Here is a 17,456-nt window from a genome sequence, read left to right as displayed (position 1 = left end):
ACCATGTTGTTTCAAAAACTAAATTGGCTACCTCAAGATATATTGTTTCTGCTTAACAAAGAGATAATGTGGTTTTGATGATAAAAAATCATGTTATCTCAAAAAAGTGTATAATCTCTAAGTATCTAGACATAATATATATGAAATCCTAACCCTGTGTTTTTGAGTTTTTTTTTGAAAGAAAGGGAAAGATTGTAAAGGATTTTAAAATTGATTGTGTTCTTGAGTTTTATTTAAGAGAAGAAGTGAAAAGAAAGGAAAAGATTTAGAAAGAAAATCTAATACATTTTGTTTAACATTCTTTCCTTCCATTTTTGAGATGATTTGAAATGAATGAAAATCTACCTTTCTCTTCCATTCATTTCTCTTTTCCTCGTTACCTTTCCTTTAAAAATTATCTTGAGAACACACTGTAAGACAATGAATGATGGATCTTGCACATGTGAATACACTTGGCATATAAAATATCATGGCGATTGACACTAAGCTATTGCAAAACCACAACTAAATTGCGACGTAACAAGGGATTTATAACATGTGAACGGTTAGGTTTAAGCCAATACAATTAGTAGCGATTGTCATATTGGCTTATAGTTGGGCCTATGAGTCGATCATGATTGCCATGACATTCATTTGTTGAGATAAGAACGTGTATGTCTTCATGCGATTAACTATAGAATAACTAAGAAATAGCCATTTTATACAATACTCTAAGCCAAAAAAGGTGATGGTATAACCAATATGGTAAAATATAATTTTGGAGGTAGGTCATATAATGGAATATTCAAAACTGAGAGTATTATGGAATGATGTTGTAAAGCTACATCAGCATAGTCTTTTTGACCGATCCTGAATCCAAACATATGCTTGCTTTTTGAAGGATTGGAAAGCATATGCCATTTTCAGAAACCTCCACCACAAGCTTACTCCAAATTGTAGAGAAAAACTACAAAGATCAAGTGTATATATATATATATATATATAAGGCTATTAGGTACTTAAGTTGAGAAAAACACACATATATATATATATATCTATGGGGATGGGAATATAAGGCTGTTATGTACCTAATCTTAGATGTCAGACACTCGCATATTAATTTTTTAAACCATAAAAATCATGGGGTCCATATATTTATTCATTAAACAATAAATAATAAAATATTAGTAGGTGAAGAGTTTCACACATAAACTTAGGTGTTTGACAACCTTATATTCCCTTTTCCCATATATATATATATATATATATACTCCCTTATAAAGCATTTTGAAGTTTTATTTATGGTATGTCTTAAAAAATTAAGCATATTTTTTTTTCTTCCAAAAAACCCCTTTCACTATATATATGGTTCTCAAAATGGTCCTCCGTACACTACAACACTGAATTACCATATCTACCCTTATAACAAACTGTCACTCCTAAGGTATTATGCTCGTATATATATATATATAGGGGTTGGGTATTGTAAAACAAGTATTAAAGTAAAACAAATAAGACATGATATTGACCCTTGGATCATGGTTAAATTGATGCATGAAGATTCACGAAGCAATTGATGCACAATGATTTTCATGCTGCACGGTGATATTTAGTGAAGAAAAACCTATTGTTTTATTTGTTTTACTTTAATACTTGTTTTATTTTACCTAAAATACACACACACATATCTATATAATTATTAAAACAGTAAAAATCCTAGACTTCTAAGACAATCTTTAAACTCAAAACTATTTTAAAAAATTGTCACGTAGGATTTATCCTGTGTGGCGTCTTCATAAACTTTTTTGACAATATTAAATTTATTTATATATATACATCACAGAAAGAAATCTTTATTATGTATAAGTAAAAAATCTCCATATTTTTTTTATCCTTATTATTCGTATAATAATAAGAAAAAAACTTTATATTTTAGGTAAATATGTTGATATCTCAAATGGGACATGCATGGTTTATACTCGACATTGCCGCTATACATAATACATATTGATATTGATTTAGCCGAATAATACCATTGCTCAATCATTATATGATTAGTTTATTTATTGTCGTTTTTTACTCATGCTTATGAATTAATTTTCCTGTTAAGAAGTATATGTTTGAACTATGAAGATATATATATATATATATAATTAATCCTTGTAGTAGTTGCTCACAATAAAAAACCTAAGGCTACTATCTTCTCGAAACAAGTAGATACGATTAACACTTCATTACTTGCGGAATCATTAATACAGTTTATATTCTAGAGATTGATCATTGGCCCCACTTTGCCTTGGACAATAACGGTTTATATGATTTGTTTTATAACTCTTATTTAATTATTTATATGACTTTTATCCTGTTAATAAATCTACAATAGTATGAAATATATGTTTTCCATTTTTTTCTCATCAATTGTTGCCCTGTATTTTCTTTCATGCATTATTATTTTACTTTGTATTATTAATTGATTAACGAATTAAATTATAATGCTTATTTAACATTTATTATATATTTGGACTCTTGTAAAATTTTCAGGAAGATAGGCAAATCCATAATCATGCTTGAAGATGTCAAACATAAGTTACTTAATTAAAGGGTAAGGGTTTAGGTCTTAAAGATATGTCAGATGACAAGTTTTGAAACATATTTTATATATTGTATTTATTGTGTTTTTTTTATCTAGGTTTATACGACTAAAAAAAATAAGAGGCCATAAGTTATAAAATAAAATAATATCAAACGGTATCATGAATCATGAAAGATGAATTCTAAAAAATGCATATCATAAAATGACAATGATGAGTAATTGTTCATTTTTCTCATTGTTGGCAAGTGTGGGCGCGGTTATATATTTACCTGCAACCTTTTAGTTAAACATTTATATTTACGTTTGTAACATGTTTATATTCAAAATCACGAATTAGATATTTGCTTGATCTTGGTATACCTGTAGAGACGTAAACACACATTATCTAAAGTATGAATCGAATGCTTTGCTGGAAAAGAAATAAATACGCATAAAAATATCGTTATTGCCAACAACTAAATTTTTAATTAAAACAAGTATGCCAAAGTCCCAACTTATAACAATTCGCACAACGCGCGGGGAAAAAACCTAGTATATATATATAAGAGAAAAGTGAAGGTGGTGGTGTTATGCACCCAACTTGGATAAAAAAACTCTCACATACCAAAATTTTAATATTTTGAACAAATGTTTGGCATCCCATTATTTTTATGGTTTAAAAAAAGGTATGTGATGGGTTTTTCACCCAACTTAGGTGCCTAACAGCCTCATATTCCCTTCCACCATATATATGTACTGGAAAATTGAAGGTGGTGCTGTTATGCATCCAAGTTGGGTGAAATCCCTCTCACAAATTAATTTTTTAATATTTAATGTATAATGAATTAATAATTGCCCCTCATGCTTTTTATGGATTAAAAAAATCAACATGTAAGGGAGATTTCACTCAACTTAGGTGCATAACAGTACCACATTCACTTCCCCCATATATAATATATAAAATATAATACTGTAATGTGATAATAAAAAGTCAATATAAAATGGGGGAAGGGAATATGAGGTTGTTAGGAACCTAAATTGGGTGAAAAACCTCTTACATACCTTTTTTAAACCATAAAAATTATAGGGGGCCAAACATTTATTCAAAATATTAAAATTTTGGTATGTGAGGGATTGTTCACCCAAGTTGGATGCATAACAACCCCATACTCATTTTTCTCATATAAAATTCCTATGTGTTTTTTGATACAAAGTATTTGATGAACCAAAAAGTTTATATTTTCATGTGTTTTTTTTACAAGTGAATTATACCTCAGACGTGTATGATGTGTGCTAGTCGCACAACGAAAGGGTCCCGCACTAAGCAGATCTTAAACAACTTTTCTCACCGTACCACCTCCTTTATTGGAAAATACCGTCGAGGAGAACCTACTAAGACTCGAACTCGAGACCTTGGAGTAAACTCATCCGGGGCCCCACATAACAGGTTTAGTGAAATACCCCTGGGCACTAGGGTGTAGCCGAGTGGTTTTTCATTTGTTTATTTTGATCAACAATCTTGTAGTTGCGTTGATCTTAAACACCAAGGCTGCATTTTGAATATTAATATTGTGTTTAAGTTAGTTATATATGTTGTAATCTAATCAAAATTATATTACAACTCTAACTACCACATTATATCTATTGTACATTTAAAAAATATATTACTCGTAAAAAAGTAAACCGTACAAATTAAAGATGTGAATCATAACTAGTTCCAAGATACTCCGTATATATTTTAGTCAACAACTAATAACTTTCTTTTCTTTCTTTTTATCGAGTTACTTCCAACAATTAACCTACTTTCATCTTTTGTAATGACTACATTTTACCAAATTTCCTCTTACAACAAACCTACTTTCTTTCTATGCCCATAACATATTTTCCGTTTCTTAAATTATTTTCTTCCGTTGTTATTTACTTTTCTGATATAATACATGGAGGCTCTTAAATGTAACTCATAAAGATTTTTAAAAATATAAATGATTCTGTATCGACCTTTTAAAGATCATTTTGGTATTTTATATCTTGGTACATATTTCATAATCCCAAGTTAGAGACAACCAAATGCTATGGTGATATTGTCTAATACAAAGTAGGTTTTATGTAGCCCTAAAACTCTTCACTTCCAAGTTAGAAAAAGCACAAATTCGAAGAATAAGCTACTATGCCAATTGTGTACATATTAAAGTTTTTCAATCGAATCTGTTAAACTATATAAACAAAACAAAACATAACTTAATTTAGTATAATATACTGCCTATATCTATCTCTCCCAAGTGAAATAGCATCCACAGGCCCACAACACAAAAAGGGACCATCTTTGTTGAGGGTACTATTGTAATTATATTCATCTACCCAAAGGCCAAAAGGAATGCATTTTTCAAGGATATCCAATGAAACAGCCATACTTGCAAATTTGAAACGGATGGGTGACAAATTTTAGAAAGGTCAAATCAGGACGTCAAGAAACTTTGCATGTGCGAACACTGCCAAGTTGTTGTATTTAACTTTAAAGTGGTAAGTTTGGTTTAATAAGACCTGTTGGGTTCTAATTTAAATTACTTAAACTTTGTCCAAATTTGTTTTCTAACTACTTATAAATAAAGAAATCCCATATAAATAGACCAATATTTAGTGTAAAGATGTCTATATCTCACTTCTTTATATGCTGCTCGTGAGTCGTGACAAGATTAAGTATATTGTCACCCTCGGTCTTGACATTTTGTTATGCTAAAAATTTATACATAAACATCTGTAGAAAAATGTTCACATAAACAAATGTTTTTGATATGGTGTATTGGTATCGCTCTAGTTGATTTGATTTGACTTTGTGCTTCACCAAAAACTAGTTGGACTTATCGACATTTTTGTTCTTACATCATTATTTGTTGACTGATGACTAAATCGGACTCCCCCAAAGTAATATTTCTTGTATCTTCGATACTTCTATGAAACTAATATAAAGTTGGATACCCTTTTTAAGTGAGAATATTCTGGGTACACTTTTTCCCCTAGAATGTAATACCACCTGGTAAATGGTATGGGCCTATGGGGTCAAAGCATGAAAAGAAAAAAGAAACATGCTATACACATTTAAGTGATTTAATCAATTTTATTTTTAGCTGGTTGCATAGAAGATTGGAAGCTGATTTTTGTGGTTCTTGTGTGTTTAACTATCCATACCGAACTCAACCCTACAATAGCTCAAGCTGATTTTTCTTTTTCTTTTTTTTTTGGTCAACGACAAACACACACATCCATCCGTATTCGCCTTTATCGGGGTTGAACTTAGAAATATCTTTTCTGAACAAGCTTGGGTAAGCAAATCGAATAGAATCAAAATGACTAATAATGTGTTATAGCTGTCAACTCGAGCTTAAACGACTCCATAGAGCAAGGAGGCCGAGGCCTGTATGTAAACAAATGTAAAGAAAGTTTAATTCACAAGACAAGCCAAACCAAACCTGCAATTTCCAATGAGCCAAGTTACAACCTGAGAAGCTTTCAATTATTCCAATCATTAATGCTAAAATGACAAGATCAAAAATTAAATCTCTAAAAACAACTTGGATGGCAATCCACATGCCTACAAAGAAGGACAATGTGGGTAATAGACAACCATTAGCTGTTTCTTTCACTCCTCATTGAATATATATTTAATTTAATAAAAACAATAGTAATACTCTCTCCGCCTATAATAAGTGTCAAATTTAAAAATGACACACGAGATAGAGAAGGCCCTGTCAACAAAGAAAATGTCTATTTTTAAAAAAAAATATTTTGATGGGTTAAAACTTAAAAACAATAGTCATTTTGAAACATACGGAAATAGTAATGACCTTAACATACCGTCCTTTTCCTGATACTAAAAAATTAAACACATAAGATATATCAAAATTCAATGTATACACTGGTCCTTTTGAAGACGATAGCAACCAAATATATTATCAATGAATACGTACAAAGCATTCTGAAATTATAAATGTTGCAATTAATAAGATACACCCCACAACTCCACAAGGGGAATTGAAGGATTTTCTTTCCCCTTATTGCATTTAAATATCTACAGTCTATCAATAACTATTAGTTTCTCACAAAGCTTTAACCTTTTTCTCTTTAATTTATACATTTACTCAAGAAACATTATTTGTTTCCAAAATATGTCAAGGAAAGGCTAAAGCTTACAGATTGAGTGTTCGAAGATGGCAAAAAGACGCTCATTTTGAAGTTCCTTCAAATTGATCTCGTAGTAACTCATATTTGTTGAGCTCTGCTAGAGAAAGTGAGGGGGAAAGCTCTCTTAATACCTGCAAAACAATATGAAATCATTTAACTGCCACAAGACATAGACACAATATTAGAGCAAGTAATGTAGTTTTATACTTCATTTGTACAAAGAAATACAACAATTTCCTCTTCGAGGTGTCTTAAAAACGAACTTCCTCTTTTGGTGAAGTTCTAAACCAAATTTACGGACGTACCTATATGTAATATCTACAGAACATAAATAGCATTGATTTTTTATTCAACAAGATGTCTTTTTCACTATTGAGAGGTATCTGGGATATTTATGAACTATGATCCAAATAGCATGTTGATATGGAATTGTCTATATTGGTGATTAATTAGTTAATAAACTTACTGTCACAAAATCTTCATATTCGACTACAACAGAATCAACTTCATCCTTCATGCAAGTTGGATCGGCATCAGCAGCTAATACCTACAGCAGAAAATCAAACTAAGTTATTCACTCGATAAGAAAGCAGCTTAAACTTGACACTATAGGCAATGTATGCTTTATTCTAACGGAAACTCATCAAAATAGCAAACAGAATAAAGTCAAACGCGTATAATAATAAAAATACCTAAAAGAAGAAAAGGGATTGAAAAATATGTCGAATGTCATTCAGAGTGTACCTTTAATGCATGGAATCTCCTAATCACTTTATTTACAAAGTCCAGTTACAGATTAAATAGTATAATTTCTGAAATCAACACACTAATCATTTCTATAAAAATTAATTCTGTCGGACATAAGTAATTTAGGTTAAGCCAATCTGATCTGTGCCAATTCACCCATTACTCAACCTGCTCGACCAGCTAATTTAGTACTTTTACTTGATATAATGGACTAACAAGCTCACCTTGCGCTTTGCAGCATGGAACCATGCATCCGCACACAGGGCATACATGTCTGCACCAGTAAAGTTAGGGGGGCATTTCTTTGCTACTGAATAAAGAGATACGTCTTCGTGCAAGTTGAATTTCCGGGTCAGTGCTTTTAAAACCCTAGAAATTAGAGTACATGGTAAAATATTACAACACACAAACCATTATGGCATTATCCCACAATCTCATGAAAATTGCATGTTAATTATGACATCGAGTCTTTTTTTGAATGCATTTATGGTTTGACTAGTCAATTATACAATACAAACCCTAATAACTACCATGCATGTGGTAAATGTAGCAAGCAGCATAAAGAGTCTGTCTAAAGAAATGGAGGTGAAAATCTTTCAGATTAGGTTAAAAGAAGGGACATATACTAATTAATATTTTAACCTTTGATTGTTGCAGCTTGTATATGGAACTAATTGTTTGACCATATATAATCAGAATATCAGATAATTGCAAGCACAAATGGTCAAAGAAATCAAAAAGTGATTATTGCAATTTCAAGACAAAGAAAATAAATCAGTTTCAAAGTGCACATCCAAACACCGCCTTTGTTTTCAAATTTTCATTAACTGCAAGTATAACCGAGTGTCTGACATAATCCATCTTCACATTACAAATAATTCCTCCTTTAGTAAGTATCAACATAAGATTACTTGATAAACCAATTTCAACAATCGAGAAAAAATGATGGTAGTGATTTATATACACAAGATTTATCCTATACAATAAGAAGCTCTTTAACTGGATGGCGAGTCAGAAATAATCTTTATGAAAGATGTGAATTAAGACCGTGTAAAAGAAATAAAACCTCTCTCTATACGACGGGTCTGTAGCGACTCCAACATAAAGTAGCTTATCAAATCGACCAGGCCTTAAAAGTGCTGCATCTATAAGATCAGGTCTGTTGCTTGCTCCTATTATGAATAAGTCCTATAAATATGAAGTCTGAAAAGTTACTAAAGCATCATTTAAGAACAAAATGAATGAAGAAGAAAACAATACGGAGTAATTAGAGAACGGCATACTTGAGAAGAATCATTTAGGCCATCAATCTCTGCAAGCATCTTATACCACATAAAAAACTATAATGAGCATTTACAATCAAATGAACATTAAACAAATCCTTTTGCTGTAATGCATCACCTGAGAAACCACACGGTCCATAACTCCTCCAGAATCACCGGAAGCACCTCTGGCTGGAGCAAGAGAATCGAGTTCATCGAAAAAGATGACACACGGCCGAGCTGCTCGAGCCTGCAAACAACTCATTCTCATGTTGTGAACATTTAAGCTCGAGGAGACAAATCTGACCGATCCATTGACGAATGGCTTAATTCAGGTCAAATGAAAAATAATGGAGAAAAGAATCATACAGGTCAAAAGTTCCCCAAAAGTGTATTCCTTGTACATAAAATTTATTAAACCGTTTTATTATAAAACCCAACTATAACCACCCGTACAGCCCATTTACCATCTCCGAGTTAGCGCACCAAAAATGATTACTGGCATTATGGATAGAATAGAGCAACTCACCTTCTGAAATATGTCTCGTACATTTTTCTCTGACTCTCCTATGTACATGTTTATCAATTCAGGCCCTTTAACACTCAGAAAATTAAGAGAACATTCGGTCGCAACAGCTTTTGCCAGCAAAGTCTAGGAAAGACAAGTTACTTTTCAATGATTATAGCATAGACATTCGCAATATGACATGAAGCTTGAAAAACATATGACATACTTTTCCGGTACCAGGAGGACCATAAAGAAGAACACCAGAGCGCTTACGTAGGCCAGATGAAAACAAATCCTTATGCAGAAGGGGAAGCTGTGGATGCATTACCAGTTAGCCAGCAATTAAGCTGAATCATATAAGCACCTTTAAGACTGACCGACTTGATTTTGAAAGATTTACACAGACTAAACTATAAAGAAGACAAAGTGCAAAAACATAGCCAAAGATATATTGCATAATCTCACCTGAACTGTATCTAAAATAGATCTTTTCACATCTTCCAGTCCGCCAACATCTTCCCATTTGACATTGGGGACCTACATTCGAACAACCGAGACTTAGTAGTCTGTGATTCCCACTAATACATTGAAGTCAAAGTTGTTACCCAAAGAAAACATAGACTATCCAAAGTATTATAGGTGGCGATTCAGACCCCTTGTTATTGGGACTATTTAAGTCGTGTTTTAACTCAAACAGGTCATCTGAATCCCATAAAAATAACTTGTAAAGAGGAAAATGGTCCAGATGGGCAGGACGGCTTGAACAGGTTGGAACTCAACTACAGTGTATATTATTGCATACGTTTAGTGTCTTACTGAAATATTTAAGTTAAATAGTTTTGTAGTCATTACAAATGCTAATGATATTTATAGACAACCTCTATAAAATGAACCAAATAGTGCTTGCAGGTCAACCAATACTAAAAGATGATTAGTCTCAACCCAGACCCATTTTAAACCTTCACCAGTCACGCCCATCTTTCCTCCTATACAAAAACTGAAGCAACACAGCCAGCTTAGGACATACCTTGGGAGTTCCAAGAGCCGAAGCATTCCTTTTCTTTGATCGCTCGAGAGCTTTGTTCATAAATTCTTTGCCGAGAGGCTGGGGTGCGACATCAGTCGAACTAATATCCTTTCGTGGTTTCAGTGCATGTGAACTTCCTTCACCCAAAGCTTGGGACTCATCCTTCTCAAAACTAATGCCATTAGTTGGAATCAAACTCGAACTAGCATCAGCAATTAAAGCCCTTATATCCCTTGGCGTATAACCAGATGTCTGTCCAACCATATCTTTTGCAAGATCTTCTGGAGAAGTCTGCACCAAGTAATATCTGATCCATTAGATTCAGCAATCATGAGTTCATGAACACCCCCCCCCAACCCCCCACCAATAAAAATAAAAATAAAATAGATTTTAAGATAAATATACAAGAAAAAGACTTCCTTACATCCGGAAGCAATTCAGGAATACGGTGAAGTGACTGGGATAGCATTACAACTCTCTGTTCTTCAGTCAAAGGTCCTATCTTTACTTCATGGCTGAAACAACGCCTAATAGTAGGTGGCAACCCTTCAGAATTATCAGCAGCTGCAACAAGCAGTACTGGATGAGTATTCATCCAATTAGTGCTGTTCATATGCTGCACAAGGAAATCCACAAATATGAATTTTCAAGTAACTGATAAATGGTTAAAAAATTTAGCGACACACATCATTCTCTTATAAAAGCAACCTCTGCTTCTCCTTCCTCTTCAAAATAATCTTCATTTTGGTTAAATGGTTCAGTGAATTCCCTGATGACAGAAGCAACTTCGGAATTCACACCGACTTGGTCATTTGGTGAACCATCATTAGAGCTCAAATTGTTAAAAGCATCAAAATGACGGAGAAGAAGAATTGTTGGTGAATATCTGCAATGACATCACATCAGGTATACAAATAAGCAGGCATCCTAAAAACAAAGATACACAAGTTGCTTCATATCCATACAAAAGTAATAGAAATATGACCTCAACTATTAACTTAAAACATATAGCTACAACATTCGTATCATGATGATGGTAGATACCTGCGAGCAGCACCAAAAGCTTGAGCCAACATGACAGAAGAGTTCCTCTCAGAAGATGCCATTAAATCATGACAACTATACTCGACCACATGCAGCCCAAGTTGACAAGCAACATGCCTCACCACAGTTCTCTTCCCACACCCTGCAAAAACACCGACGTGATAGAACTCATCAGAAAAATTAATTACAATTATTATTTTGACAACATATAAGCCCTATGTATTTGCAAAAAAATAAAGCTTGTGTCCTTAAATCTTTCATCATGATATAAAATTAATATAAACATCGGATATGCCATTTAAGCATAGTAAAAATGATTTAGTACAATATCTTGGTAGAGAAAATGAATTGCATCCTTAAAGAATACAACAATTTTTGTCCATAAGCTAAACCAAAACCAAATGCTCACGTTCACATGTGTTCGTTCAAACATTAGGGCATTAATCCACCATTAACTGCACAATATTTTGTTAACAAAATTTACTAATTTAGTTCAGTATGGATTAATGAGGTTTTTCTGTAACGTCGATTTTCTTATAGGTGTTTTTCTCAAAACAACAAAAAATTTGACACTTTCCTCAAAGCTAGATGTAGCAATTTGGATCATGTGACAGTCTGAGTTATGATATCTCTTTAGAGTCAAAGAGGTATAGAAAAGTGGAACAGGTTGAGAGTCGCCAAGTTTATTATGATGCATATAACCTCCTAAATTATGTTCTAACAATCAGATTATTATGGAAATAAATTAAGTAGTGTACTCGTATTTGACACCCAGCATCTTTTAGCCTGTACCAAACATTAGTGTTGCTTCGTTACCCAATCCACCCAGTTTGACTCATACTCAAAGATATCATATTGTATATGGCATTGCGGCTAAAAAATAATGTACCATGTCCAACAACATCACGTACCAGGTAAACCAAACAGTAAAACAGCTACCCGAAATTTTGATGAAAGTTCTGATGGGCATAAAGTAGGCGTTATAATGGAGGCCAGGGTCTTTATTGCTTCTTGGTGTAAAGGTGCAAAACCTCTTTGCTTGGCCAGTAAAAGATTTGGGGGAACAGCAGATGGAGTACTTGCAGCAAGCACAAGTGCAGTTTGAGTGCGATTGATTCTCAGGACAAGCTCATCTGAAGGTTCAGCTGCAACCACCTAAAGACATAAGCAGGTCACATAAGATAGTACTTGGTAGAGGTGGCAATGTTGACACATTAATCTTTAAATGGTTAATTTATCTCTACTGGGCAAGAACACAAATAACTTGAAAAGAAGCAGGTCAAATGAGTTGATAATCATCCCAAGTGAACTTCTAATGCACTAAACCTTCCGAGTATTTTTTTCCAAAAAAAAAGTACATAATGTATTTGACAATGTAAGTTTCATTGTTATATTATTAAGAAAAGTATACAAATTTTGACAAAAAGTGTTTTGCGTCAACCCAATCCGACTCGGACAAAGGAATGACATGTTTGACCCACACTCCTCTTGACCCGTTTATCCAGCCCACCTGACCTGATCACCTCTAGTACTGAGCAAATATGCTACTTAGCATCTCAATCAGGTATGCAACAGCCAAATGAAATACCTTGAAGTATAGATTGGTGTAGCTTGAATTTTTTTTCTTTTGGTTACAAGCGATGCACATAGCTGATTTGCAATTCCAGTTTATGCAGATACTGAAGAGATCACCTCTAGCAAGATATCTATCTATAGAGAAGTATTCATTTAAGGCCAAATCAACTTTTGTCTGACGATCTTCAGCTTCAATAGATGAACTACCTGTAAGAGAACCAATGGTACCACATTCTGGTATCTTCACATACGAAACCCTCAGATGTGAGGCATACCTCGGTAATTTCGTCAAAGGTTCAATATCTAGATTAACGGATAACCCCTCACTTGCATCTCCATTAGCTTCAAACAAAGAGGCTAATTTCTCTTCTCCATGGGGAAGAAGCAATCTCAAGCATGATGTATGCAAGCCAAGATTGAATGCTAAAAGGGGAGAAACATAAGCAACTTGGGTAGCTAATGGCACATGGTGGACCAGAGGATAAGTATAAGAAGGAAATACAACCATTGCATTCATAAAATCATACGAACATGGTTCATTGTCTGATGATGCAACATCATGAACATTCGGGGGATCTAGAGCCACGACCTGGCTCACTCTTTGTATCGAGAAATCTACATTTTTCACAATCACCTAATATAAAACATGACACGAAAAAGTTAAAATAACTCTTTAAGTCTTAAAAACTAAAAACTTAACATCAAGAAAAAGCTCAAAACATAGATATCTAGACTATGAACAGTGTACGCGAAGCAACCAATAATGATCCTTCTACAACTACTAAAGATTAAGACCATCGAATTACAATGTATTTAACTACTTAAGTTGGTGGTCCGTTTTATTAACAATACTCAACATTCAATAAGTCGGACAAAGTAACTACACTCTTTTAAGATGGACTGGGTCAGTGATTTATTTTAGTAGTTAAGCTGATAGTATAACCAGTTAAAAGGATGACGCAGCAAGCCACCTAGTCAGAAAATGGGCTACTTCGGTAAATTAGTAATGACCACCTCTTGCCAGAGTCGTTTTGCCACATAAGCAGGAACATTGATCAGATGACCAAATAAACCCTAAAGGTAAACCGTTGTTTGGTGTAGAGCTCAAATGCACATAGCTTTGTTTTGGTTCAAAAAGGTTTTACGAGCTTATGGAAATAATAGACTCCTAGACCATGAGCTACTTAAGTAGCTTTTGAAAAGTAGTTAGTAGCTTGCAAATTAAATTAACTAAAAGCCCCTTAATTAATAATTAAGCTTTATTTGTTCGTTCATTATTTATGTCAATTTACATTTATAAGCTCTAGCTAATTTGCAAAACACATTTCTACAAAAAGCAGCGTGATTTGGATCAGTGGTAAACACCCTGACTTCTGGAGACAGAGGTGAGGGGTTTGATCTTCATCCTATGCAAAGGCCGGAGGTCCTTTTCTACCATTTAGGTAGAACATGAAAGCAGCCTCTCTACTCTGGTAGAGGTAAAGTCTGTCTACATCTTAACCTCCCCCATACACCGTCGAGGTATTGGGGCCCAAAACCCGCGAAAGGCGCCAGTGGACAATTTCTTTCTTTGTTTACATTTCTACACAGAAAAATAAAAACCCTTTAAACTACAAACTCTAAGCAAAAGCTAACAACTACCAGCTAAACTACATCTACATTTGCCAAACATACTCTCCTCGGTCCTATAAAAAATATTCTTAGTTTGCTCTAAAATAAAAATTCACTTGTAAAATAGTTTGAGTTTACATTGTTTGTACATGATTAGAAATATGTGTAATCTACAATAGTAAGACCGTATCAATGGTCTACAATGGACAATTATTTCGGAACATAACGTAACAAGATAGTCGCCAAACATAATTATCGAGTACAACTACCAATATAACTAAGCTGCTAACCTAAATAGGCCTAAAAGAATTCATTAAACTAAGAAAATCAATCAATGGTGATAACAGAAATATAGTATTTAGGTTAATACCAGAGAGCCAGAGGTAATAGATAGTTTTTTTAATAGTGAAGTTGATAGTCCAATCAAAGCAGCTTCATCCACATTAATCGTCAATTTCTCAGATAACCTAAGTATTCCGGCACGCAGCTGCAACGACGTCGTTTCACCGGAGGCGGCGGAGTGTTTGTTAGCCGACGGCGAAGCATCGTCGTGAATTCCGGTAAATAGTTGTTGTTTATTAACGGATGATGAATTGACTACAGAACTGATGAGTGATTTTGTTGAGGAAAGCACCAGTGGCTTCCTTCTACTTGTTTCCACCATTTTTAGTTAAGGCATAGATAGATACAGAAACATATATCTATATCTGTATCTATATATAGCAGTTGATGTTTTATCGCGCAAATCAAGAGAATTGATAAAGAGGCCTTTGACGCTGGTTAATTTTTAACACTCGTTTTTTGACTTCCTCCATTTTATAAGATACCTCCTTTTTTTAAAAGGGTGCCACTCGATACATGTTTTATCAGGGTTCGTCTAAGATGAATAAATCCTTAATTAAAACAGTCCATAAAAGAAAACTACAAGCTTCTTTATATGTGAAAATTAAATACACATGACCTCTAAGGGGCTGTTTGGTTCGCAAAATATTTTTGAAGGAATTGAAATCTATTAAAGGAATTGGAATTTGATGGAATTGAAATCTGAATTGATTGGAATATGATGGAATTTAGCTGGATTGGAATCTGAATGGAATTTAAAGGAATTGGAATCTATACTTCTATACTATCTATATAAACAAAGTCCCTCCCTTAAAATTTAACACTCTACTTTTAAAATCTCTAATTTACCCTTTTAATCTATACTACCATCAAACACTTTATACTTGAAATTCCAAAAAAATCCTTAGAAAAAAACCTTACGCGTGTCCCCTCACTTCCCTTCCCTAGAGTTGCTCACATAGTATACCAAAAAAACACATATGCGTTAGTGAATTTAATAATCAATCAACATAAAAAAAATACTCTAAAACAACAACGGCGGTTTGCACTTTCAGCCGGATTAAGAAACACTTGAGTTGAATCATATATTCATGTAATAACACAGTACCACTACTTAACCAGTGTTTTTTTCCTATGCCCCGCCGCATCGCGCAGGTACAAAGCTAGTATTATAAAAAGAATAGTCCTTTTTATTTTTGGTAATGTTGAAAATATGTAATATTTTCACTTAACATCCCTTAAAATACTTTCATATACACTATCATCTTAACATTAATGATTAAATTACACTGTCAGTCCTTTATCATTTAAAATATGTTCATTAACCTTTTACATCAATAAGACTTAAACTTGAGGTCTTTTATTAGAAAACAAATTTCCTTGTCATATGATTCAATTTAATCTAAAATTAAAAATGTCTAAGATAAAACTCGAACTTTAGATCTTTCTTTCTATTTTTATTTTTATTTTTCATTACATTTCCAACCTCTTTAATGACGTTCATTAAGAATACTAAAAATCATTTAGAATACTATGCACCGTCCCATATGCTAAAACATTTAAATGTAACATTTAGAATACTAAAAATCATGTTAGTTTAAAACACCTAAAGATACATATTCATATAGATTCAACAACAAAATATTAACAAAGCTAAAGGTGTTAAAATTTAAAGCACTATCATATAAGAGACTGTTAAGAATCAGCCTTATGTGGCCTCGAGCCACCTATGTTGGGCCTACTTCTCCCGGCAAAACCAACACGAACCACCTTAAGGTACTACAACTAGTCAAATTACTCCAAAACCCTTCCCATATGCCAATTATAATTTGTTGTGAATGATTTTTAACTAAAATATATAGAAAAAATAAGCCATAGCTAACGTCACTTAAGATTCCATATGCACCGTCCACGTGTACATGATCTTCACCGTCCCCAGATGTCTAAACGCTTATATAAACCGTCACACCATCTTCACCTAGCTAGTACACTTTCCTATTATTTCCTAGTATATTAATAAACCTATTTAAAAGTTCATTGATAAAGATAATTTTAAAAGGGTCTATACGCAACTACATTTTGAAAAAACTATGAAGTTTGTTGCTCTACATTAACTGACCAAATAGATCCATAGGGGTTGAGTATTGTAAAACAAGTATTAAAGTAAAATAAATAGGACAAGATTTTGACCCTTAGATCATGGTTAAATTGATGCACGAAGATTCACAAATCAATTGATGCACGATGATATTCATGATGCATGATGATTTTCAGTTAAGAAAAACCTATTGTTTTATTTGTTTTACTTTAATACTTGTTTTAGTTTACTTAAAACCTAGATCCATAACATTCATAACAATAAAAATCGAGTATATGTGTCTCTATAAGTTTAGATTATTTTTTTCTAAAAACAACCTAATATAAAGAAAAGGGTAATTGGATGAAAATTCCGTATCATTTGGTACCCACTAATCCTCCAGTCGGCTAGTGTCTAGATGAATCTCAACCACTCAAGACCTCTCCTAAAAAGTGGCAACTGGTAGCCACTGGGCTATTACCCAGTGGTTAAAAAAAACAGCCTAATAAGTATAAATATGAAAATGAAAAACA

The 17,456-nt window shown here is 33.3% G+C and overlaps 1 protein-coding gene across 5 annotated transcripts; it reads right to left on the bottom strand.

Annotated features, from left to right (window-relative positions):
- Positions 1-5,872: 5,872 nt before the first annotated feature.
- On the bottom strand, positions 5,873-15,289 carry LOC122594288 (peroxisome biogenesis protein 6). 5 transcript variants are annotated; one of them, XM_043766762.1, is made up of 17 exons: positions 14,875-15,289; positions 12,907-13,527; positions 12,230-12,473; positions 11,319-11,460; positions 10,983-11,160; positions 10,699-10,890; positions 10,275-10,565; positions 9,713-9,784; positions 9,474-9,560; positions 9,269-9,391; positions 8,879-8,989; positions 8,761-8,799; positions 8,544-8,665; positions 7,702-7,846; positions 7,197-7,277; positions 6,740-6,861; positions 5,873-6,018 (listed from the first exon to the last, which is right to left on the bottom strand). In XM_043766762.1, exons 1-16 carry the CDS (start codon positions 15,166-15,168, stop codon positions 6,772-6,774), a joined length of 2,832 nt encoding a protein of 943 aa, XP_043622697.1. In that variant the 5' UTR covers positions 15,169-15,289; the 3' UTR covers positions 5,873-6,018; positions 6,740-6,771. The 5 variants fall into 5 exon arrangements, with proteins under 5 accessions (XP_043622697.1, XP_043622698.1, XP_043622699.1 ...); XM_043766763.1 differs by having other exon boundaries at positions 5,873-5,963; XM_043766764.1 differs by lacking the exon at positions 5,873-6,018 and adding an exon at positions 6,026-6,294.
- Positions 15,290-17,456: the final 2,167 nt, after the last annotated feature.

This window comes from Erigeron canadensis, chromosome 3 (assembly GCF_010389155.1).
Source record: "Erigeron canadensis isolate Cc75 chromosome 3, C_canadensis_v1, whole genome shotgun sequence".
Taxonomy (NCBI): Eukaryota; Viridiplantae; Streptophyta; class Magnoliopsida; order Asterales; family Asteraceae; genus Erigeron; species Erigeron canadensis.
This window is presented reverse-complemented; position numbering and strand designations above follow the sequence as displayed.